This window comes from Zonotrichia leucophrys, chromosome 20 (genome assembly GCF_028769735.1).
Source record: "Zonotrichia leucophrys gambelii isolate GWCS_2022_RI chromosome 20, RI_Zleu_2.0, whole genome shotgun sequence".
Taxonomy (NCBI): Eukaryota; Metazoa; Chordata; class Aves; order Passeriformes; family Passerellidae; genus Zonotrichia; species Zonotrichia leucophrys.
The window spans coordinates 14654406-14675901 of NC_088189.1; the positions used below are offsets into that span (position 1 = coordinate 14654406).

Here is a 21496-nt window from a genome sequence, read left to right on the forward strand (position 1 = left end):
CCAAATGTTTGGGGGTCCTGCTGACACGGGAGGGATCTCCCTCCTGGGGGGCCTGGGAGCAGAGAGGGGCAGCGCTGGGGGCAGGACCCCCAGCAGAGCAGCTGAACCCTCCCTCTGCACCCACGGGGGAGCAGTGCTGGGGACATCAGCAGCACGGGGCTGGTGTGAGGACACTGCTGCCCCTCTCCTCGGAGCTGCCAGGGGGTGGGAATAACCACGGGTTTCATCCCAGTAACCCCAAATAATTACTGCACTTCCCCCAAGGCAGAACTTGTTCTCAGGTGTAGATGAAAGCACCAGGAGAGGTGCTGAGGGGGCAGCACTGGGCAGAATCTCCCTTCCCCTGTTCGTGGATTGGGGGAACAGGAGCCAGCAGATCAATCTGCAATGGATAAAAGCCATTCCAGCTGTTTGCATGGGAGCTGGGGAGCAGGGCCCTGCATCCAGCCCTGCCTGTGTCCTCAGGGAAGAACCCCACTGACGAGTACCTGGAGGGGATGATGAGCGAGGCGCCAGGGCCCATCAACTTCACCATGTTCCTCACCATGTTCGGCGAGAAGCTGAACGGCACCGACCCCGAGGACGTGATCCGCAACGCCTTCGCCTGCTTCGACGAGGAGGCCTCAGGTAGAGCCCGGCCCCTGTGCCCAGCCAGCATGGGGCTGGGCCACAGCACCGCGGGGACAGTCCCCAGGCAGCTCCAGAGCCACAGCACTGCAGGGACAGTGGGACAGTCCCCAGGCAGCTCCAGAGCCACACACTGCAGGGACAATCCCCAGGCAGCTCCAGAGCCACACACTGCAGGGACAGTCCCCGGGCAGCTCCAGAGCCACACACTGCAGGGACAGTCCCTGGACAGCTCCAGAGCCACAGCACTACAGGGATAGTTCCCGGGCAGCAGCACGGGGCTGGCCCACACACTGCAGGGACAGTCCCTGGGCAGTTCCAGAGCCACAGCACTGCAGGGACAGTCCCACAGTCCCCGGGCAGCTCCAGAGCTGTGCCCAGCCCTCCTGGTGCCCCTGCTAACGCTGCCCCCTGCCCTCCTTACAGGCTCCATCCACGAGGACCACCTGCGTGAGCTGCTGACCACCATGGGGGACAGGTTCACCGACGAGGAGGTGGATGAGATGTACCGGGAGGCGCCCATCGACAAACAGGGCAACTTCAACTACGTGGAGTTCACTCGCATCCTGAAGCACGGCGCCAAGGACAAGGACGATTAGAGCCCGCGGCCACTGACCCCTTGTGCCCATGCCCTGCACATCCCCCGCCCCCTGGCCCCCCTTGCTGCCCCACAGCAGACTCCTCCCACGGAAACACCTCCCAGGACCATCACCCTGCACCAGGACACGCTTGGACGGGCGCACTCCCATCGCTGTGCTGCCGTGTGCCCATCCAGCCTTCCCCTCCCATCACCTCTGCCACACACTGGGCGCCCCAGCCTTGCTGTGACCTCCTCTCAAAGCCACCATGCCACTGGTCCCGGGGCTGGGGCGAGCATCCCCTGCTGCCCTGCAGGGATCTGTCTGGGGCCAGCCTGAGCAAGCCCCATTCAGGGCCACAGCACAGAGGAAAAGCCTCTCTCCCTCTCCTCCCACACTCCCCCCTCAGGAAAGAACCCCCACTTTGTCCCTCCTCCCTGGCTGCTTTATGGCTTTAGAGCCTGAGATCTGGGGGATTCAGGAAGCTGGAGGGTGTATAAAGGCTGATGGGTGTGACAGACGTGTGCTGTGTGTGCTGCCCCGTGCCCCCGTGCTGTGCCCAGGGCTTTGGGAAGGTGGCTTTGGGCACTGCAGCTCCTCAGCCTGCTGCCCTCGTCACCCAGGGCCCCTGGCAATGGGGCAGCCTGGTTCTGAAGCCAAATTGCTCTCAAATGATGCAAAATCAGCTTGAACATCATTTTCTGCCTTAGCTGGTGGGCTGAAGGCCGTTCTGCTCAGCCCTGTGTCAGGATGGGCAGTGCCAGCCATGCTGCTCACATCAGCTGGCCCAGGGTCCCAGGGGCTGGGCCACCCTTCTGTGTCACCCTGCACAGGTGGGGGAGCAAGAGACACAGAGGATGAGAAATGGGGAGGAGCTTTGTCCCCTTGGTTTGGTTATTTGTCCCCTCCCTGACAGGGGTGTGGGAGCATGGGGTGCTCCCACCTTGTGAAATGTGGTCTTAAAATGCTGCTTGAAGGCTGCCCTGGAGGGAGGCACGAGTTTCCAGCAATTCTTTATTTAAAATGGCAGGACAGACCCACAAAGCCTGGTGAAGGTATAGTGCATGGCAGAGGTGCCACCAGTGCTGGGAAAGTTTGGGTAGGGTCTGTAGGAGCACCATGGGCATCTGCTGGGCTCAGAGGCACCAGAGACACTCCAGGCCCCTGATACTCTCTCACCTGGGAGATGATCCATGGATGAGAATCTTCTCCTTGGTCTCAGTGCTCCTATTTTGCAGGGACTACCAAGACCAGGAAAAAGGAAGTAAATTGTCAGATGTGAAAGGGTGACCTGTGATCTCCAGGGAGTTCCCCAGGGTCAGGGCTTGTGCTCTGCAGCAGCAGCCCCAAACCAGCACCTCCAGCCTCATGGGTACCAAGCTTGTTCCTTAATTCACTGCTGTGCCAGGGAAAACCTACAATTCTCCCACAGCCAGAGAGAAATCCCAGGCCTGAAGGCTTCTGGAGGCCTGGATGATTTATAAAACCTTCACTGTGACACCCAGCAGAGAGAAGATCCACAGACATCCCTCTGGGGCATGAGCTGGGGGCAGAGGGGCTGCCAGGGCAGCTGCATGTGGCAGTGCTGCTGAGCCCCTCTGAGCCCAGGGATCCCTGTGAGAGCAGCCCAGCTCCTGGCAGTGCCAGAGAGGGATGGACTCAGGGACTCGCAGCTGCTCCAGCTGGGAGTGCCACAGCTCAGCCTGGGGCTGTCAGAGCTGCTGCCCCAAGCAGCTGCCAAACCTGCTGGGTCTGAGCTGCCTCTCCACTGCTGGGGCTGTGGTGGCACCGTGGGACTTCAGCCCTGAGGCAGCAAAGCAGAACAAATTTGTTATTGGACACTGAGGTATTTATGGGAAGAGTAAATAAACTTACTCCACTGGCACAGGTTTCCCAGAGCAGCTGTGGCTGCCCCACCCCTGGAAGTGTTCAAGGCCAGGCTGGGCAGGGCTTGGAGCACCCTGGGATAGGGAAGGTATTAGCAGGGGGAGGAATGATATGGGCTTTAACATCCCCTCCAACCCAAACCATTCTGGGATTTGATGCATCTGTGAAACTCCAAAACTGTCTGGGGTCACGTGAACCTCATGGAGCTCAGCCAGGCCAAGGGCAGGTCCTGCACCTGGGGCAGCCCCAGCACAGCACAGGCTGGGAATGGCTGCGTGGGGAGCAGCCCTGGGACAAGGACTTGGGGGTGCTGCTGGTGACAAACTGGATGTGACCTGGCCATGGGCACTGGCAGCCCAGGAAGTCCCCTGTCCTTGGGCTGCATCACAAACAGCAGAGGCAGCAGCAGGACCTGACCTGACTGGTTTCAAAGGTATCAAATAGCAGCAATATAAAGCCATTCTTTTCAGAAGTGTTCACTTGGGGCAGGGGGACACCAAGTTAGGTGAACATTTTGGCCAGTCTAGAAGAGCTGCAGAGCTGCTCCCAGTGCAGCAGTGTCTCCTGAGCTCGGAGGGCCCCTCCTCTGGGTCACTTTGTGCCCGAGGCCCCCGGGCTGTCCCTGGCCCTGTCCCCTCTGCAGCCTCCCCCTGGCTTTTCATGCCCAGGGATGAGATGCCCTGAGCCTGCTCTGCTCCAGGCTGGGCAGTGCCAGCTCTCTCAGCCTCTCCTCATGGCAGAGACGCTGCAGTCCCTCCATCAGCTTCATGGCCCTGTGCTGGACTCTGTCCAGTCTGTCCCTGTGTCCCGTCCTGGGCAGCCCAGCTCTGGGCCTGCTCTGTGGCACTCCCAGGGCAGCCCAGGACCCCCTGACCCCAATGTTTGCTTTTCTCAGTGCTCTCAGCAGTGCTCTGAGCTCCTGGTGTCCCCACACTCCTCGTGCCATGTCCAGAGATGTGAATTAGAGGAACCTCAGAGAGGAAGAGGGTACAGCAGTGCCTGCTGAGAGGGTCTGTTCTGCCCTACGGCCTCCAGGAAGGAACCAGAGCAGAGCTTCCCGTGGGAAGGGACAGAGGAGATGCAGGGACTGCAGTGCCCAGGACAGGGGCTCCAGCTGCATCCCAGCTCTCAGGACCAGGGGTTTTTCCTGCTGGGGGATCCCAGCCTGCAGCAGGTCCAGTGGCCTGAGCAGGGAGCAGGGCCTGCTGCTGGAGCAGTGGCCCCAGGGGCAGGGTGGCAGCAAACAGCCAGCACAGCCAACCACAAATCCAATTTGCCTTGCTAAAAATGCAGATTGAAGATCAGAGAGTGGGCAGAGGATGGAGAGTCTGGTCTGGGAAGTGCCCATACCTGGGAGTCTGGCTGGGGATTCCAGCATCCCCCTGGGGTGCCAAACATGCCCCTGGAAGTTCCAGCTTCCCCTGGGAGCTCCAGCTTCCCCGGGATTTCCAGCATCACCCTGGGCCTCCCAGAATCCCTCTGGGTTTCCAGCATTCCCCCTCAGGCTCTCGTTGGCCGATTGTTGTTCAAATTGCTGAAGTTTAGCAGTATTATCATGTCAATGGGCCCGGGCAGGCTCAGCACGACAAGCTCGGAGTGGGAAGGGCAGGGAGATGCTCCTCAGCCCCTTCCCTGGCCCCTCATCCCCGAGGCTCCTCAGTCCCCATCAGCCGGGGGCTCTCGGGATGCCAGGCTGGGCTTGCCCAGGGATTCGGGCTCCTCCCATCAGGCACCCGATGGGATTTTCCCAAATTGTTCCACAGGGAGCACAGACAGATGGAGGGAGCCGGGGGTGGCTCACGGCCCAGCCCGGGGGGGGCTGAGCTCGGGGACCGGGTCCCGACACAGTTCCACTCAGGTCATGGAAGATTTAGGAGCAACAAAATAAGTGATTTAAGGAGTTCTCCTTTTTCTTTTGCCATTTAATCCCTTATTGCACCACATATCCTGCTTTTCCCAGAGCAAGAATAGCCCAGGAAAGAAGGGATTTTGTAGCTTTTTCCAACACATGAAGGGATTCCCATCTTTTAGTCTGCAAGCAGCAAAGAGGGGTGGGAGGGGAGCTGCAGCACAGGTGGTGGAGCCTGGGAGGGGAGAGCTGCCCCTGGGGCAGGTGACATCAAGGCCAGGGTTGGTGGGGAGAGGTGGGGCAGGGGTGAGGTTTGGGGCTGTGCCCCAGCAGCACACAGGCCCTGGGGGTGCCCACGCTGTGCCCAAGACAAGAGAGGGACATCCCAGAAGGGACATCCCCAGGAGATGCCCCCCAGGACAGGGACTCTGGGCTGGCTGCAGGGCAGGGTTCCCATGGTGGCACTTTGTCCATCTCAGGCACTGGGATGTGGCACCACGGCTCAGAGCAGCTCCTCTCTCTTCTTCCCACCGATGAAGGTGCCGCTCTGGGGGATCCCTGATGGACCCATCCCCTTGGGCTCCACGGAGCACCTGGCAGAGGTGACAATGCCGCCCAGCCCCACAGGGCACAGGGACACACAGCTGGGCTGGGGGGATCTCATGCTCCTCACACCCTGGACCAGCAGCTCATAAACGGAGCAATTTGGTCTCCAAAACTCCAAAGGTGACCTTGGGCTCTGCTGTGGTCAGGGAGAGGCACAGGGAGAGCAGAAAGGCTTCCAGAGACCCTGGCCAGCCTGATGGCCATGGCACAGCAAGGGCTCCACTTGGTTCCTTCTCAGTCACCACCTTTGCTTGGAAACACCTTCCTGTGTCACGGGAGCAGTGATGTGCTGGGCTTCTGATTTCCCATCTGGTAAAGACAAAACGAGGCACTGGTGGAACTTCAAGGTGCTCTGAGGTCCCCAGGATTGTCACCCACACCTGCCCCTGCAGCTCCTGTCCTTGTCCCTGTCCCCTGCCCACAGGCACCGGTAACCCCTGGGGCCAGCTGCAGCATTCAGCCAGGGGAAGGACCTTGTGCAGTGCCTTGTGGGGCACCCCTGCGTGGGTGTCCCCGGGTGGGGGTTCCAAAGGGGGTGTCCCTGCTGGGTGTCCCAGGGTGGGGTTTCAAAGGGGTGTCCCAGGGTGGAGTTCCAAAGGGGGTGTCCCTGCTGGGTGTCCCCAGGGCTGGCTGTCCCCACGTGGGTGCCGTGCGTGGCTGGGCCCCCGTGCGGGTGCAGCTCCGCGGGGCAGCGGCGGCCGCGGGGGCTCCGGGGCTCGCTCTGTCCCTGCCCCCTCCGCCGGGGGCCGTGTCCGGCAGCGGGGCCGAGCCCGGGGCTGCGCCGGCGCCAGGTACGGGCCGGGGCTCGGCGGGGCGGGGGGGATCGGCGGGGCGGGGGGGCCCCGGTGCCCGGTGACAGCCGGGGGCGGGCGGGCCGGGGCCGGGGCCGGGGGCGGGGGGCCCGGCGAGTTCCTGCCTCCTCGGGAACAAAGGGAACTCTGTCTCGGCATCTGTCACCGCCGCCCACCCAAAACTTTCCGCCGCGCCCGGCTGCCCGCCCGCCGCCGCGGGACGGCCCCGCACCGGCCCCGGCACCGAGACCCCGGCGCGGCCCATGCGAGCGCCCAGGCGGCGGCGGCGGCCCGGGGGTGAGCGCAAAGATGGATCCCGGGGGGCGCGGGGGGAGCCTTTGTGCGGGACGGAGCGGGACGGGCCGCGCCGGCGCTTCCCGAAGTTTGCGGGAGCTGCGGCCGCGGGTCCCGCCCGGCCCCGCCGGAGTCACGGCGGAGTTTGCCCGCCCGGGGACGGCTCGGGGTCGGCGGCGGAGCGCGGGGGCCGCTCCCCGGCCGCTCTCCGGCCGCCCTGTGCCCCCGCCGCCCGGGGGGTTCGGCCGCCGCTGCCCCGCTTTGTGTGGGCGGCCCCGGCCCCTCGCCGCCTGTTGCGGCCGGAGGGGCGGCGGGGCCCGGCCTCAGAGCCCCGCTCCGCCGAGCCCCGGCCCGTGACAGCCGCCCCCGCCTCCATCCCCGCCGCACAATGACCCCGCGTGGTTCCTCTCCCACTCTCCAGCTCCGGCCTCTTTCTCCTGCTGAGATTGTTTTTGTTTTTAACTTCCCCTCCTCCACCCTACCCCACGCTTGATTTCCCCCCCCCCCCATTGCGGTGCCCCCCGAAGCCCGAGTGCCCCCGAGCCCCTGCGTGCGCTGCGATCCCCCGCACCCCCGGGGCTCTGCTCGGTGCCCCCGTTGTCCCGCCGGTGCCTGTCGTTTGTGTCCCCCCCCCGGGGGTCTCTGCCCCGGGATTCCCCCTCGGGCGGGCCCGGAGGGGGTGAGACCCCCGCTGGAGGCGGGGGGAGGTCGGTGGGAGGCCCCTTCCCCTCCCCCGGCCGGACACCGCCTGCAGCTCTCTCCGGTTCCCTCGCCAGGCTCCAGCCAGGGCGGCCCCGCGGGCAGCTCCACCATGTCGGACAGTGACCCGGGGGACGAGGACGGCGCCACATCCCCTGACCCCTCGCAGTGCAAGAGGAAGAGAAGGGGCAACCTCCCCAAGGAGTCGGTGAAGATCCTGCGGGACTGGCTGTACGAGCACCGCTTCAACGCCTACCCCTCGGAGCAGGAGAAGCTCAGCCTCTCGGGGCAGACCAGCCTCTCCGTGCTGCAGGTACGAGCCGGCCCCGCCCGCGGGGACACCGCTGGGGACACTGCCATGCTGGGGACACTGCCATGATGGGGACACTGCCATGGGGACACTGCCATGCTGGGGACACTGCCATGGGGACACTGCCATGCGGTGTGGGGACACCGCTGGGGACACTGCCATGCTGGGGACACTGCCATGGGGACACTGCCATGGGGACACTGCCATGCGGTGTGGGACAGCCGAACACCACTGAGGATCCCAAAGGTCTGGGCAGGCTGGGATCATTTGCCACAGAAGGGCAGAAAGGAAGCGAGGGAAGGGATGTTTGGGAAGGAAAGGCACCTGTGTGAAGTGAGAGTGTTTCCTGGGACAGGTCTGAGCCCTGGGAGCAGCTGTGCTGGAGCTGGAAGGAGGAGGGGCTGGAGTGGGGACAGGCTGGATGCTGTCAGTAAAAGCTGCACAGGTGGGAGGGTTTTGGGGGCTGCCTCTTTATCCCGTTCCCCTGGACACCCCCGGCAGGATGAGCACCCCCTGCACACAGAGGGTGCAGAGAACAGCCCTGGGGTGGGCAAGGCCAGGAGTTGGACTTGATGATCTCTGTGGATCCCTTCCAGCTGAGGATATTCTGTGATTTTAGCCAGCAGGGAGAGGCTGGGCTGCACTTGGAGTGCCCTGGGCTGGCAGGCCGGTCCCAGTTACACCAGCTGCATTAAGGGAGCCCTGTCCAGGAGTCTCCCTGTCCTGCTCCCAGCTGTTCTCCATGTGGCACAGGGTGGGTGCCCAGGCAGGAGCCCTGGGCAGCAGTGGGGGTGAGCAGTGCTTGTCCTTCCCACTCTGCTGCGGTCCCTGCTGTGTTTGGGGTGTCTGGGGGGCCCTGCCCAGCTGCTGGCCCTGTGCCCTGGGCCCCGTGCCCCTCTCCCAGCCTGACAGGCTGTGGGCTGCTCTCTGCTCTCTGGGTCTGGCTGCAGTGGGTGCAGGCAGCAGGCAGGGCTGGTGGGTTTGCTCCTCTCCTGGAGCTTCCTCTGTACCTCTGGCTCCTCTCCCCGTGGCTCAGCACAGTCCTGGCCAGCTGTCCCAGCCCAGACAGCGAGTGTGGGCATGGCTGTCTGCCTGCCCTCTCCCTGGGCAGCAGGGCAAAGCTGCCCTTTCACTTCAGGGTGTTTCTGTGGGTGCTGGCTGTGCCCCAGCACCGTGTCCAGCAGCTGCTCAGGGACAGCCTGGAGCCCCTGGCTGAGCTTGGGGCTGAGTCAGGGACAGGCCTGGCCTGTGGCAGCTGGGCTGTTGCTGGCCCCAGTTGGCCTGGCAGTGCCTGGCACACGGGGGCTGCCCAGGGCTCAGGGGCACTGGCAGTGCCTGGCACAGCCCCCCAGGGCTTAGGGGCACTGGCAGGTGCCCGGCTCTCAGTGCCCTGAGCCCCTGGGACCTGGCAGGGGCTGGCACACGGGTGGGCTCTGTTGAGGGGTGACCCTGCTGGGTGCCAGCTGCTGTTTGCCCCAGGTGACCCCAGAGCCAGCGTGTGCCCCCTGTACCCGCTGTGCAGGGGTCCCAGCCCCAAGGCATCCCCAGTGCCAGCCTGAGGGGCTGCAGCAGCAACCCCTGGGGCTCCCTCTGCCTGCTGGGGGGAGCCGTGGGACACCCCATGCTCTGGCTGTGGGGTTCAGTCTGTGATGCTGATCTGGCCCCTCTGGCCCAGGCCTCTGCCACAGCCACTGGCCACCCCCCAGGTGTTTCTTTGTGCCCCCCTGGCTGCTCCAATGGCCTGGGGAGATGGAGCTGTGCATGGCAGCCAGGGATCCGGGGGAGCAGGAAGCCCTGTGCCTCCCTTGCAGGAATTCCAGCACTAGGAAAGTGGCACCTGCTCCCACTGAGGCTTCCTGGACAGCAGCAGCTTGCCCAGCCTGTGCCCTGCTGTGGCATCAGGGCACAGACACTGCCCAAAGGGACGAAAAGGGAGGGACTGAACCCAATGAACTGCTTCAGAGCCAGAGCGTGTCCCAGCTCTGTGACAGTGCCTGCTGTCACAGTGGCTGTGTGTCCCCATCTCCATGCACTGTTCCCCAATAAGAATTGAATGCTGGAAGCAGCATGGTGGTGGGGACAGGCTGGATTTTGGGGGTTCTCAGCCCTGAGGAGTTGGGCTTTTTGTTGGTAGTCCACCTCTCTAGCTGGGGATCACAGTGGTGGATGGCCAGGATTCTGTCAAGGGGACCCAGCTAAGGCCTGCAAGGGAGGGGGTTTGGAACAGAAGAGGGAGTAAGACTGGTGTGTTTGAGAGTTTTAATGCCAAATATTGTCATAAAGAAAAAAAAACGACAGCTGAGGTCTTGCTGTGGTTGAAGTTGTGGCAAGTTCTCTCTCCTTGGGGGAAATATTTTCCATAGCTGTTGATTTAGGAAAGATCAGACTTTTTTTCCCCCTTGATTTATTCTAATTGTTTTCTAGGAAGAAGGCAGTTATTAAAATGCAGCATTTTATATAAAGATGCTGAAACAATTCATGGCCAAGGCTCAATAATGGCAAAGGGCTGCCAGACATGCAGCCTCCATGCTGTGCAGTTTGGGAGAGCCTTTAGCATGAGTTGTGACCCTGCTTGTGGGCAGAGGCACAGGAAGGTCTCTGCTGTCCCTGTGAGGGGCTGAGGGGCTGCAGCTCCATCACCTGATGGCTTCTAGGGTTTTCCATCTGTGCTGCTCTCCTGCCATCCATCTGCTCTGGCAGCCTCGGTGCTCCTGTTTGGGTTGGCAGCAGTGTGGAAACAGGGCTGAGCTCCAGGATGGGGCACCTGGAGAAGGAAAACCTGTCCCCAGGCTGGGGACCTGCAGGGTGGGCTCTGGACCGGCTCTGTGCAATGCCATGGGCTGTGGCTGGGGCTGTGCTGTGCCTGCAGCCGGGGTCTCTGGCACAGCACCGAGCCCCTCCTGCCCTGGGCAGCTCTGCTGAGCCCCCCCAGCCCCGGGGCTCGGGCACGGCTGCTGTGCCGGGCGGGCTCGGCCGGGGCAGCACGGGCTGGGCCCGTTCCCGGCTGCCATGGAGAGCAGGAACCGCGGGCACGGCCCCGAGCGGGGCTGGCAGGGCCGGGGCGGCCGGGCCAGGGCCAGGGAGGAAGGGGCTGCCCCGGGCGGGCGGTGCTGGGCAGGAAGCAGCCGGTGCTGGGGTTTCCGTGGGTGCCAGCGCCGGCTGTGCCTCTGCGGAGCCGCTCGGGAAGGGGTGCAGGGCTGAGGGGGGCCTGGGGGAGTCCGGCTGTGCGGGAGCCGCTGCTGCTCTGAGGGAGCCGGTGCTGCTCTGAGGGAGCCGCTGCTGCTGCTCTGAGGGAGCCGCTGCTGCTCTGGGGGAGCCGCTGCTGCTGCTCTGCAGGCCCGGCTGACCCCGCCGCCCTCTCTCCTCACAGATCTGTAACTGGTTCATCAACGCGCGGCGGCGGCTGCTCCCCGACATGCTGCGCAAGGACGGCAAGGACCCCAACCAGTTCACCATCTCCCGCCGCGGGGGCAAGGCCGGGGACGCGGCCGTGCCGCGGGGCGCTGCCGCCGGAGCCGGGCTGCTCGTGGTGCCGCCCGCGGGCGCCTCCAAGGTGCTGTCCATGTCGGTGTGCCCGCGGGTGCTGTGCCAGCCGGCGCGGGCGCTGGCCGTGGTGAGCGCCCACAGCCCCGAGTGGGAGAAGCCGCCCGGGCCCGAGGCCAGGGCGGGCCCCGGCAGCAGCAGCACGCTGACCCTGCTGGCGCGGGCCGAGGCGGGCAGCCCCACACCCGGACTCTTCAACACGCCGCCCCCGACGCCCCCCGAGCTCTTCGGGGACGACTTCAGCAGCTTCCAGCTGCTGGTGGAGGTGGCCCTGCAGAAGGCGGCCGAGCTGGAGCGGCAGCGGCAGGGGGGGCAGCTGCCCCTGGCTCCGCACGCCGAGCCCCCCGGAGCCCCCAAATAGCCCGGGCCGGGTCCCGCAGGGTGCCCTGTCCGGGGCTCCGACCCTCCGGCCTCTGCCTCGCCCCCACGGCCCGTCCAGGAGCGGCTCCTGCCCCGGGGGCTCCGGTGACTCTCGGCAGCCGGGGCGGCAGAGGAAGGCCGGTCCCACCCCGCCATCCTCCCCGGAGATGCCCCGGCTGCCGAGCGCGGTGCCCGGTGTGTGCCCGAGCCCGGCGCTGGCCGTGCCCTGTCCCTGCCGGGCACTGAGCTCCCCTGGAAAACCTGCTGACCTCCTCCTCTCCTGCCAGCAAGGGTCCAGCCAGCGCCGTTTGTCAGGGAGACAGAGACAACCTGGGTTTTTAATGCCGGTGTAAGGACTGTGGCTGAAGAGCTTTGTCTCCCATATCTCTGATTCTTTCTCCCTGCCACCCTTCCCCCACGGCCCCTTTTTTGTTTTTGGGGGCTTTTCTGTTTCTCGGTGCTGGCCAGGGGGCCTGCCTCGCCCAGGGAAGGGCAAAGGACAGATGAACTGGAAACATGGAGTCTGTGGCATTTTATCATGGAAAAAATAGGACCCTCCTCTTCCTTTTTAGGTTGTTCTGGATGCTGCCAGTAGAAATCTCTATGGTGCTGTTTAGCAAGTTTTTTGTTGAAACATTTTCCCTTTAATTGTGATTTATTACATGATTATTACTTTTTTTAATTTTTTTTTTTTTTTTTTATTCTGTAAGCATTTCCACATCTTCCCCGCGCTCCCCTCGCGTTCATGCCGAATGTGTGCACGCTGTGCCCGGAGCAGTGAGCGCAAGCCCGGGCAGAGCTGAGACTGTGAATTTTGTACCCGATTTCATTTCCTTTTTTATTTTATTGTATTTTTTTTTCCATAAAACCTTTGGAAAGAGGCGTGGTGCGGGCACGGCCATGTGCGTCCTGCAAGTGCAGCGCGGGGCTGCGGGGAGGCAGCGCGGGGCGGGCGGAGGATGGAGGTGTCGCTCCCTGTCCCCTCCCCTCGCAGCGCGGCCGTGCGGTGCTGGGGACCTCTAGTGACAAACTGGGGTCAGCTGGGATGGCTGCGCCTGCGGGGACCGGGGCAGCTCCTGGGCTCCGGGGCAGCTCCTGGCCGGGTGTCGCTGCTGTCCTGGGCAGCTCCTGGCCGGGTGTCGCTGCTGTCCTGGGCAGCCCCTGGCCGGGTGTCGCTGCTGTCCCCGGCAGCACTGGCCGGGTGTCGCTGCTGTTCCCGGCGCTGTGCCGGGCCCTGTCACAGGTGGGTTGTTCAGTGACTGTACCCTGGCCATGGCAGCGCTGATCCCCTCGGTAATTCACCAGATGAGGTGATGATGACCGGAGGGGGTAAAGCCGCAGGATTGGGAGCTCTGCAGAGCAGGGGGAGAGCACCGAGGGGGAGGAAGGGGCTGGAAGGGAAAAGCACTGATTTGGGGGACTGGTGTGTTCCCACCACCCATTTCTTCAGAGGAAGGTGCCAGGGAGGGGCTGCTGTGGGAAGGTTTGCCAACAGCATCACCTGGGCAGGTGCCCTGTGCAGTGCTGGGGGTGCCCATCGTGTGCCTCTCACTCCCATCTCCATTTCTGTATCCGGCCTTTATTTTCCCTTTGTCTCCTTCCCAGGGAAAGTCCTCAGTTTTGGGACTCACCTTGTCACCCCTGCAGCTCTGTCCCTTGCCCTGGGGGAGGGAGAGGCGCTTTGGCCTTCTGCTCTTGCCCCAGTCAAACCCCAGTGCCTTCCTTCCCCCGAGCTGTGCCTGTGCCAGGGGCTGGTGCTGCTGCCCTGGGGTGGACCAGAGAGTTGGGAGGGCAGGAGTTATTGGAATTAAATTTATGGAGAAATAACAAACTACTGTAAATATCTTTTTGTTTGTTTTTCTATTGTCAAATAAAAGTTTTTTTAGTTTTGGTTGTTATTTTTAAATATGAGCTGTGTGTCAGAGTGAGATGTGTCCTTTGTGGGTGTCTCACTTGGTTCTCCACCCCCGGGAGAAACCCCTGGGCCACCCTGGAACAGCACCCGGGTGTCCCCCACTGTCCATGGGCTTTGTGCTCCGGGTGAGGGATGTGGGAATGTGGGGTGGGGCACATTCCCATGGGGAGTGGGGGGCTGGAGCCAGGGCAGGGCCTGCGTACTTCCCAGGGTGGTTTGGGTTGGAAAGACTGTAAAGACCATGTAGGCACAGCCCCCTGCCATGGGCAGGGACAGCTTCCACTACCCCAGGGTGCTCCAAGCCTGGCCTTTGATCCTTCCAGGGATCCAGGGGCAGTGACAGCTTCTCTGGGTAACCTGTGCTAGGGCCTGCCCACCCTCACAGCGAGGAATTTCTTCCCAATATCCTTGATCTCTGATAATGTGCAGCCATTCCCATCCCTTCTCCCCCTCCAGCTCTCCTGGAGCCCCTTTAGGCCCAGGAAGGGGCTCTCAGGTGCCCTCAGAGTGTTCCCTTCTCCAGGCTGAACACTCCCAGCTCTCCCAGCATTTCCTACATCTCAAACTACTCCTCCACTGCCAACCCTGCCCAAAACCCCACACGAGTGGCTGAGACCCTGCAACCCTCACTGGCAGTGCTGCCCATGGCTGGGGCGGGGCTGTGCCCACAACAGCGCAGGCAGCGGGGACCGCTGTGCAGCCCCGAGGGTCCCGGGACCGCTGTGCCTGCCGAGGGTCCGGGACCGCTGTGCAGCCCCGAGGGTCCCGGGACCGCTGTGCCTGCCGAGGGTCCCCAGCCCCGCGGTTGTGCCGGAGGCAGCGCGACCCTCGCGCATGGATGGAGCCGGGAGCTGTCCTAGGGTGGCCCCGGGGACAGGCGTGGTCTCGCTCCGGGCGGGGACCGGGCCGAGCCGGGCAGAGCGAGCCGAGCCGGCGCCGCGGGGCATTCCCGGGGGTTCCCGCGGAATGGGCCCCGCGAGGCGCGGGCTCGGCCCGGGGAAGCCGCGGGAAGAGTCGGGAGTGGCTCCAGGTGCCGAAGAGCGCGGGGCTGAGCGCCCGGCCGAGACGGGACACGGGACACGGGACACGGGACACGGACAGGGACTCAGGCACGGCACCCTCCCGCCCGGCCTGCCCGAGCACGGCACGGAACACGAGGAAGCCACGCCCACCGCCTCCTCCAGGCCCGCCCTCTCCCAGCAGCCTCACGGCCATTCGCCGCAGCAGTACATACTGTGCTGTGATTGGTTGATAGGACCCGGAAGTACTGTGACACACGGCCTCACCTCTTGTATCCACTGGGGGCGGCCATTTTGTTTCACCCGCCATCTTATGGCAGGGCGCAGCCATTTTGCTAAACGTCACGGCGTGCTGTGATTGGCAGGCAGCCATCTCGTGACACCACCATCCCCACGTGATCGCAGGCAGCCCCGTGATTGGCTGCCCCTGTCCTTTGGGCTCAAAACAGGTGGATTCAAGGAGTGGGCATGAAATTATTTACAAAAGGGGTGTTAAATATCTGCCACAAATAATTCCCAGATTTATAAAAGGTGTGTCTAAATACGTATAACACGTTTTTGTACACGTGTTACACATATTTATATGTATATGCATATAGAAGTATGTAATCTACCTCTGTATTTGTATATGTATTTTAATACATGTAGGGGAATTTTAAATATTGTATTAATTATAAGATACAAAACCATATTAAAATTAATTAATTTCTACATCTTTATAAATTCACTTACATGTTAAAATATATGCACCTATATATATACAAATCCATGTTATATAAGAATATAAATATTATGAGCAAGCCCAGCCCAGGGCAGCAAGAAGAGCTTGACCATTCCATGAGCAGCAGCAGGGAAAAGTAAATGATAAAATAAATAAATAAACTCCCACATCTCCTCGGTGTTTCCCTGTTTCTCTGCCAGTGATTCCTAAAGCTGCATCCGCCCCAAAACCCGACAGTGCAACCCAACAGAGTCTCTGCCCCCACGGAATCTTTATGTTTGAGAAAGGCCTCCAAGAGGAGTCCCAGCTGCTGCCAAACCTGCCATGGCCACGCACCACCAGGTGCCACCTGCACAGACCCTTCCAACACCTCCAGGGCTGGGGACTGTCCCCCTGCCCTGGGCAGCCCTGACCACATTTTCCATGAAGGACTTTCCCCCAGTATCCAATGTAAACCTCCCCTGGAGCAACCTGAGGCTGCTTGCACTTGTTCCCTGAGAGCAGAGCCTGACCCCCACCTCCAGCCCAATCTGAATCCCAGCACAGCCAAGCTTTGGGAATTCTATGGCTGAGGGCAGAGACCTCAGAGCAGTGTTCATGGACAGCCCCAGACAGCACACAAAGGGCAGCAGGCATCGTTCAGGATTTCACTTTTATTTATTTTTTGCCTTCTGGATCACCAACACTCTCACTGAAACCACTGGGATTCCACCTCCACCCCCATGACAGTAGCACACAATCTCCCAACTTGTTCAAACGTGTGAAGAGGAAAAAAAAAAAATCCCCAGCAAGATCCCTCAGGATGGGACAAAAACCTTCTGTGTGAGAGGGTGGCAAAGAATCAGGGGGTGGCAGCTCTGGCTCCGAGGAGCCAGACCGGAAAGGAGACCTACAAAGGGGAAGAAAAAATGGGCTAAAAAATATTTAGCAATCCTTCCTCTACCCAGAGAGCAGGGAGATAAGGAAAAAATAGTCATCTGCTTACACACAGGGTATATATTTTTACACACACTTGGACACACATCTAGATATAGTACATGTAAAAATATATGCTATACATCTGCCCACCCCCGCGGTGGCGTGGGCAGGATCCGTGTGTAGGAATTACTATACAGGTACTACTAAGTGTATATGTGCATATGTACACCCTCCTGTCTCCTCCTGGACACGCTGACCCCACAGCCCCCGCTGCAGCTCCTCTCTCCACCAGCCAGCCAAGGACAACGGTGTGGGAAGGGGAAGAGGAGGGAAACCATAGTGCTGTGCTCGTGCTCTGTGCTCCTTCAGCTCCGCTCCGGAGCGGGTTCCGGCCCTCGGGGTCCCCTGCGCCAGGTTTATTGCACATTTTGCTCTGGGCTGCATTTCAACCCCACATTCCACAGCCCCGGCGTCCTCTCCCTCCAACAAGCTGAAGATGGGGCCCCCTGTGCCCGTCCTCCCCCAGCCCAGCACCCCACCCCAGGAACACAAAGCCCAGCTGGCTGGAGAGGGCAGCAGGGATCACACACCACAGGTGCTCTCTGCGGGGACAGGGGGGTCCGGACACGGGAACCGAAACCATGCAAAGGGTGGGGAACGGGAGAAGGAGGAGGGAAAAATAAAGGATGAGAAGGGCAGAACAGATCTGAGGAGGAGGAAGAACACAGCACGGCAAGTGCTCGAGGCTTCGTGTTTTCTTGTCCTCTTCTTGTAAACAAGCTAATAATTCTCATGAGATAGAACAAGTAAAAAGACTGAAGTTCCAAGTCGAGGGGCTGGAGTTCCCAGGAGTCTGTCCAGTCCATTCAGCAACACCACAGCTGGGGAGAAAACGAGGGGCATTTTTTCTTTTTTTTAATTTTTTTTTTGTTTGTATTTTTTTTTTTGTTAAAATCTTCATTACTTAAAGCTGAGAGAGAAAAAAGCCAACTCAGGAGCCCTTTTCAAGGATGGCTCATTGTCTCTAGACTGAATAAATCACACTAGTTTCAAGAGAACCTTTTTTTCCCATTTAATGACTTATAAAAGCCGCGGGCTGGCCGTGGCTGGGCTCAGAGGCGGGTCTGGGCCTCGGGGACGTAGATCTCGATGCTGTCGGCGCTCTCGGTGGCCGAGTTCTGCCGCACGGAGGCCGCGCGCTTGGCCGCCATCAGCCGCTTCCGCGCCTCCTGCCGCTGCTTGTCCGAGTCGGAGCCTTTGTCCCGGCCCAGCTGCGATTTGGACTTGGCTGGCTTCTTTGGCACTGGAGGCGGTGGCTTCTTCTCTTCCTTTAGGGAGACAGGAAGGAAAAACCCACACCTGATACAGATGTGCGTGGCTGGGCGCCGGCTCAGCCCTGGGGAGAGCAGCTCTGCAGCCACACACCCCTCAAATCAGCTGCCCCCGTTTCTACAAGGAGCCATTTTGCATTTCACAGAATCACAGAATGTCCTGCATGGGAAGGGACCCACAACAATCATGGAATCACAGAATGGTCTGGGTTGGAAGATCACCCAGTTCCACCCCCTGCCATGGCAGGGACACCTTCCTCTAGACTGTGTCCAACCTGGCTTGGACATTTTCTGGGATGGAAGTCCACAACCCAAGGGCTGATGATCCAAAACCAGGATCATCAAGTGCAACCCCTGCACGGACACCTGCAGGACACCCTGTGCCTGAGAGCAGTGTCCAAACACTCCTGGAGCTCGGGCAACCTCGGGGCTGTGCCCATTCCCCAGGGAGCCTGGGCAGTGCCAGCACCCTCTGGGGGAGAATCTTTTCCGTTTATCCAGCCTAACCCTCCCCTCCATGCAGCTTCCATGGTATAGGGTTCCTCTGGAGTGGCCTGGAGTTCAGAGATTGTCTGGTTCAGCTGCAGCTCAGAGCACAACACAGGCAGCACAAAGACACAACTTCATGTGGAACTGCAAAATTTTAATAAGCCACCATGCCCTGAGTCACAGTCCTCCCTACCCTTACTGGCAGAGCCAGGACCCCACCTCTGCTGCATTTTTCAAAGGTTCAATTTGCTTTTCACATTACTTGGGCACAAGGGATAGTTAAATCTATCTACACAGTGCTAGGAATAGTTGAGGCCACTGCACCACTGCCCACCACTCTGGGCTCTCTCCATCCAACACCTTTTCCCCTTGCACAAAACTGTTCCCACTATTACTCAAGTGGAATGGCCTTGGTGCCTTACGAGGCTGTGAGATGACAAGTGCAGGATGGCAAAAGCCCTTGGGAGCATCTGTTTGCAGACAAAATCAGACCTCAGGTACCCCAAATGTGTACAACAAGGTGCTGTGGCCACTCCCCAGTGCCCCTCACTCACCTTTCTCTCCGGTGTCTCTGCCAATTGCCAGCTATTAGCTTTGAGGTGGTACAGCTCGTCAAACTTCATGCTGATGTCTTCAATGGACAGCTGGAGGAGATCCCAAAATCCAGCCAAGTCCTGGGCTGTGGGTCTGGGATTGGCATTAGGGTTCTACAAGGGGAGAAGCATTAAAAACCCCATTTCAGAAAGAACACACCCAGCAGAACAGCATGAATAGCACCTTCACCCCTTTTATGTCTGCCTGCAACCAAACTCAGTGAGGAGCCACAGGAGACACCAGCCCTGAGCATGGACACACAAAGCCATCATTTACCGCCCAAATAATTTCTGCCAAGCTCAGGAAGCAAGTGCTGACTCCTTGTAAGCACTCCTCCTTACAGCAGAGTAATCCTGAACCTGACACCCAGAGCTGGCACTAACTCCTCAGCAGGAACATCCAACAGTGGGTGCCCAGCGTGGCAATCAGAGTGACCACACTCGGTTCTTACACAGAGACTCCCATTTCAGGGGGCAAATAATGGAAATGGAAACCCAGCTCTGATGCCTGGATGTGCAGCACTCCAAGGAGCCAAACTGAGCTTTCATGAGCAAAATTATTTTGCTACATTTCTGCCCAAAACAACCTGAAAGCATCAGTACTTCTCAGGCTGGGTTGCAAAATATTAAGGAGCTTAAGTTTCTTCCAAGAATAGGATTTTGCCAGTTCCCAGACAGCTGAACCACCACCACAGACCCTGGAAAACATGGGATCAGATCCAAGCAGCTCACACAAAGCTCTGCTGGTGCTGCTGCTCAGCTGGGATCAGCACTTTACCCCCTCCTGCTCTTCAAGTCTCTCCAAGATTATTTTACATCTACAGAGGAATTCACCTCTGAGGAAGTTTGCAAAATCCATATTACCAAAAAGCTTGACGGGAAAACTAAACCGCAGATTCCATCAATGCCCATTAGCCAGGTCAGCTCTGAGCAAGGGCAAAGCCCTGCATTCCCTTTCAGAGATCAATTCCAGTGGCCTGGGGACAGTGGCACCAGCCACAAACGCAAAGGGAGCATGTGTGGTCAAGAGCAGACCTTTCAAACAGCCCCCCTATCCAGCCCAGCCTCAGGGGTTTGCCTCAAAAAGCCCTTCAGAAGCAGGAGGCACCTCTGTGTGACCGTGGTCACAAGGGTTTTCAGGATGAGAGAGAGACGAAAATGTTGATTCCATGATCAGAAGGCTTGATTTATTATTTTGTGATATATATATTACATTATGACTACACTAAAAAGAATAGAAAGAAAAAGTTCTCAGAAGCTAGCTAAGCTAAGAATAAAAAAGAATGAATAACAAAGATCTGTGTCTCAGACAGAGAGCGAGAGCCAGCTCTGCTATGAGTAGTCAGTAAATCCAAACATCCACATGAGACCAATCACAGATCCACCTGTTGCATTCCACAGCAGCAGATAACCATTGTTTACATTTGGTTGCTGAAACTGCAGCTTCTCACAAGGAAAAATCTTAAGAAAGGATTTTTCACAAAAGATGTCTGTGACACCTCTGTGCTAACGCAGCCTTCCCCAGCTGGCACTGCAGGCTGTGGCTTTGTTTCCACAAGGACTGCAGCCTGTTAACACTGACCAAGTCCTTGTAGTGCTGTTCAGAGAGAGGCATCCCCTCAGAAACCAGGAAAAAGAGATCCACACTCACCAAGTTTTGCTCACAGAGGCCGTGGAATTGCTGGAACTTCTGTGACATTAGTAACTGTGCACTGCCCACTGCACTCAGGACTTTTCCTAAGACTGTGAGGGACAAAAAAAAGGGAAATAAATAAAAAGACCTGAATTGATCAGACATCAGAGTTGCAATGAGCTCCAGCATTTCTGAAGCAAACACTGGAGTCATCAGAAAAGGAATTTCAGAGATCCTCAAGGCACCAACTGCTCTCACAAGATGTTTTGCGACTAATTTGTCTGCCATTGCTCCTTCTGGCAGGCCAAACACAGACCTGGCTGAGGACATTACAACATCCAAGCTGGCAGGGAGCTCCTCAAACTGCCCTCAGCCCCTCAGAGAGCCACCAGCACCACCTCAGCCAAGTCTGCTGGCACCTGCTTAGAGACCCCAGGCTGCTGCTGTCCCAGCCCTGCCCAGGGGAAAGGTGACAAAGGTGACACAGGCACCACTCTCCAGCCTCCCTGTACCAGCAGGGATTAACACACAGGCCAGGGCTTTTAACACCCAGGACTTCATGCTGCTCTTAATGGGTTTTCCAAGCAGCCTCTGGGCATGGACATGTTCCTCTGCTCATTAGAGGAAACAGAGTCTGGGCTTTTCCCTCCCAGAGTCAGGTTCAGAGCCCCATGTGCCTGCAAAGCTGCATCACCAACAGGGACCACTGAGCCCTGCCCTGCTGCTGCCCCTGAGCCTGCCCAGCAGCTCCTGGCTGGGTGAGCACACCCTGGGCTCTCCAACCCACCAAGGCTGTGGTGACACCACCAGGCAGCCTGCCCCTGGCACACAGAACAGTGCCATGCAGCTGCTCCTGGCACACACAACAGTGCCATGCAGGTCTCACTGCCTTTCCTTGCCACAGGTCAAGCCAGACCAGCCCCAAGGCAGGGAGATTCCCTGCCAGGCAGCACCTCAGGGAATCAGATTAGGGATTAGCTCAGCAGTGACAGTGAGCTAAAACTGAGCCTCACCTTTGTTTCACCTTTCTCAGGTTTTAAAAACATCAAAACCAGGCTCCACACAAAGATCCTGCCTTTTGCAGCCTTGACACCCACTCCTGTCACTCTGCATGCACCAGAGGCATGATTCCCACTGCAAAAAGCCCAGGGGTTTTGCCAAGGCGTTTGAAAATAGAGGAACAAGCCTAGCTGGGACTGAACCCCATAAAATCAACTGGCCTCTTGCTCCCTGTTCCATGCTTTTGGTGTACCCAGCACAAATTCAGTGAGGCTTTCCCATGTGAGGAAACCTCTTCTTTGCTTTAAAGACCAGTTCATCAAGTGAACTGAGC

The 21496-nt window shown here is 59.5% G+C and overlaps 3 protein-coding genes across 12 annotated transcripts in view; 2 read left to right on the plus strand and 1 right to left on the minus strand.

The window, feature by feature from the left end:
* The first annotated feature begins 453 nt into the window (after positions 1–453).
* LOC135456367 (myosin regulatory light polypeptide 9-like) lies at positions 454–1721 on the plus strand. Its single transcript, XM_064730154.1, has 2 exons — positions 454–627; positions 1054–1721. The coding sequence occupies exons 1-2, from the start codon at positions 498–500 to the stop codon at positions 1224–1226; spliced, it is 303 nt and encodes a 100-aa protein (XP_064586224.1). The 5' UTR covers positions 454–497; the 3' UTR covers positions 1227–1721.
* Positions 1722–6287: 4566 nt separating this feature from the next.
* On the plus strand, positions 6288–12306 carry TGIF2 (TGFB induced factor homeobox 2). The gene is made up of 3 exons (XM_064730026.1): positions 6288–6338; positions 7409–7644; positions 11012–12306. The coding sequence occupies exons 2-3, from the start codon at positions 7444–7446 to the stop codon at positions 11543–11545; spliced, it is 735 nt and encodes a 244-aa protein (XP_064586096.1). The 5' UTR covers positions 6288–6338; positions 7409–7443; the 3' UTR covers positions 11546–12306.
* A 3528-nt stretch (positions 12307–15834) lies between these two features.
* The window catches only part of DLGAP4 (DLG associated protein 4), a 155724-nt gene continuing 150062 nt past the window's right edge, over positions 15835–21496 (minus strand). For all 10 annotated transcript variants that reach the window (XM_064729782.1, XM_064729784.1, XM_064729786.1 and 7 more), the window contains 3 exons: positions 20182–20273; positions 18492–18644; positions 15835–17445 (listed from right to left, as the gene is read on the minus strand). In XM_064729782.1, the coding sequence (XP_064585852.1) occupies positions 17230–17445; positions 18492–18644; positions 20182–20273 (461 nt within the window). In that variant the 3' untranslated portion in view covers positions 15835–17229. The remainder of the gene's footprint in view (positions 17446–18491; positions 18645–20181; positions 20274–21496) is intronic.

Bases quoted from the DNA above. Each gene is read 5' to 3' on its own strand.
- TGIF2 (XM_064730026.1), top strand. From the start codon at position 7,444: ATGTCGGACAGTGACCCGGGGGACGAGGACGGCGCCACATCCCCTGAC. The intron at 7,645-11,011 runs GTACGAGCCGGC...CTCTCCTCACAG, and splicing joins CCAGCCTCTCCGTGCTGCAG to ATCTGTAACTGGTTCATCAA.
- LOC135456367 (XM_064730154.1), top strand. From the start codon at position 498: ATGATGAGCGAGGCGCCAGGGCCCATCAACTTCACCATGTTCCTCACC. The intron at 628-1,053 runs GTAGAGCCCGGC...CCCTCCTTACAG, and splicing joins CTTCGACGAGGAGGCCTCAG to GCTCCATCCACGAGGACCAC.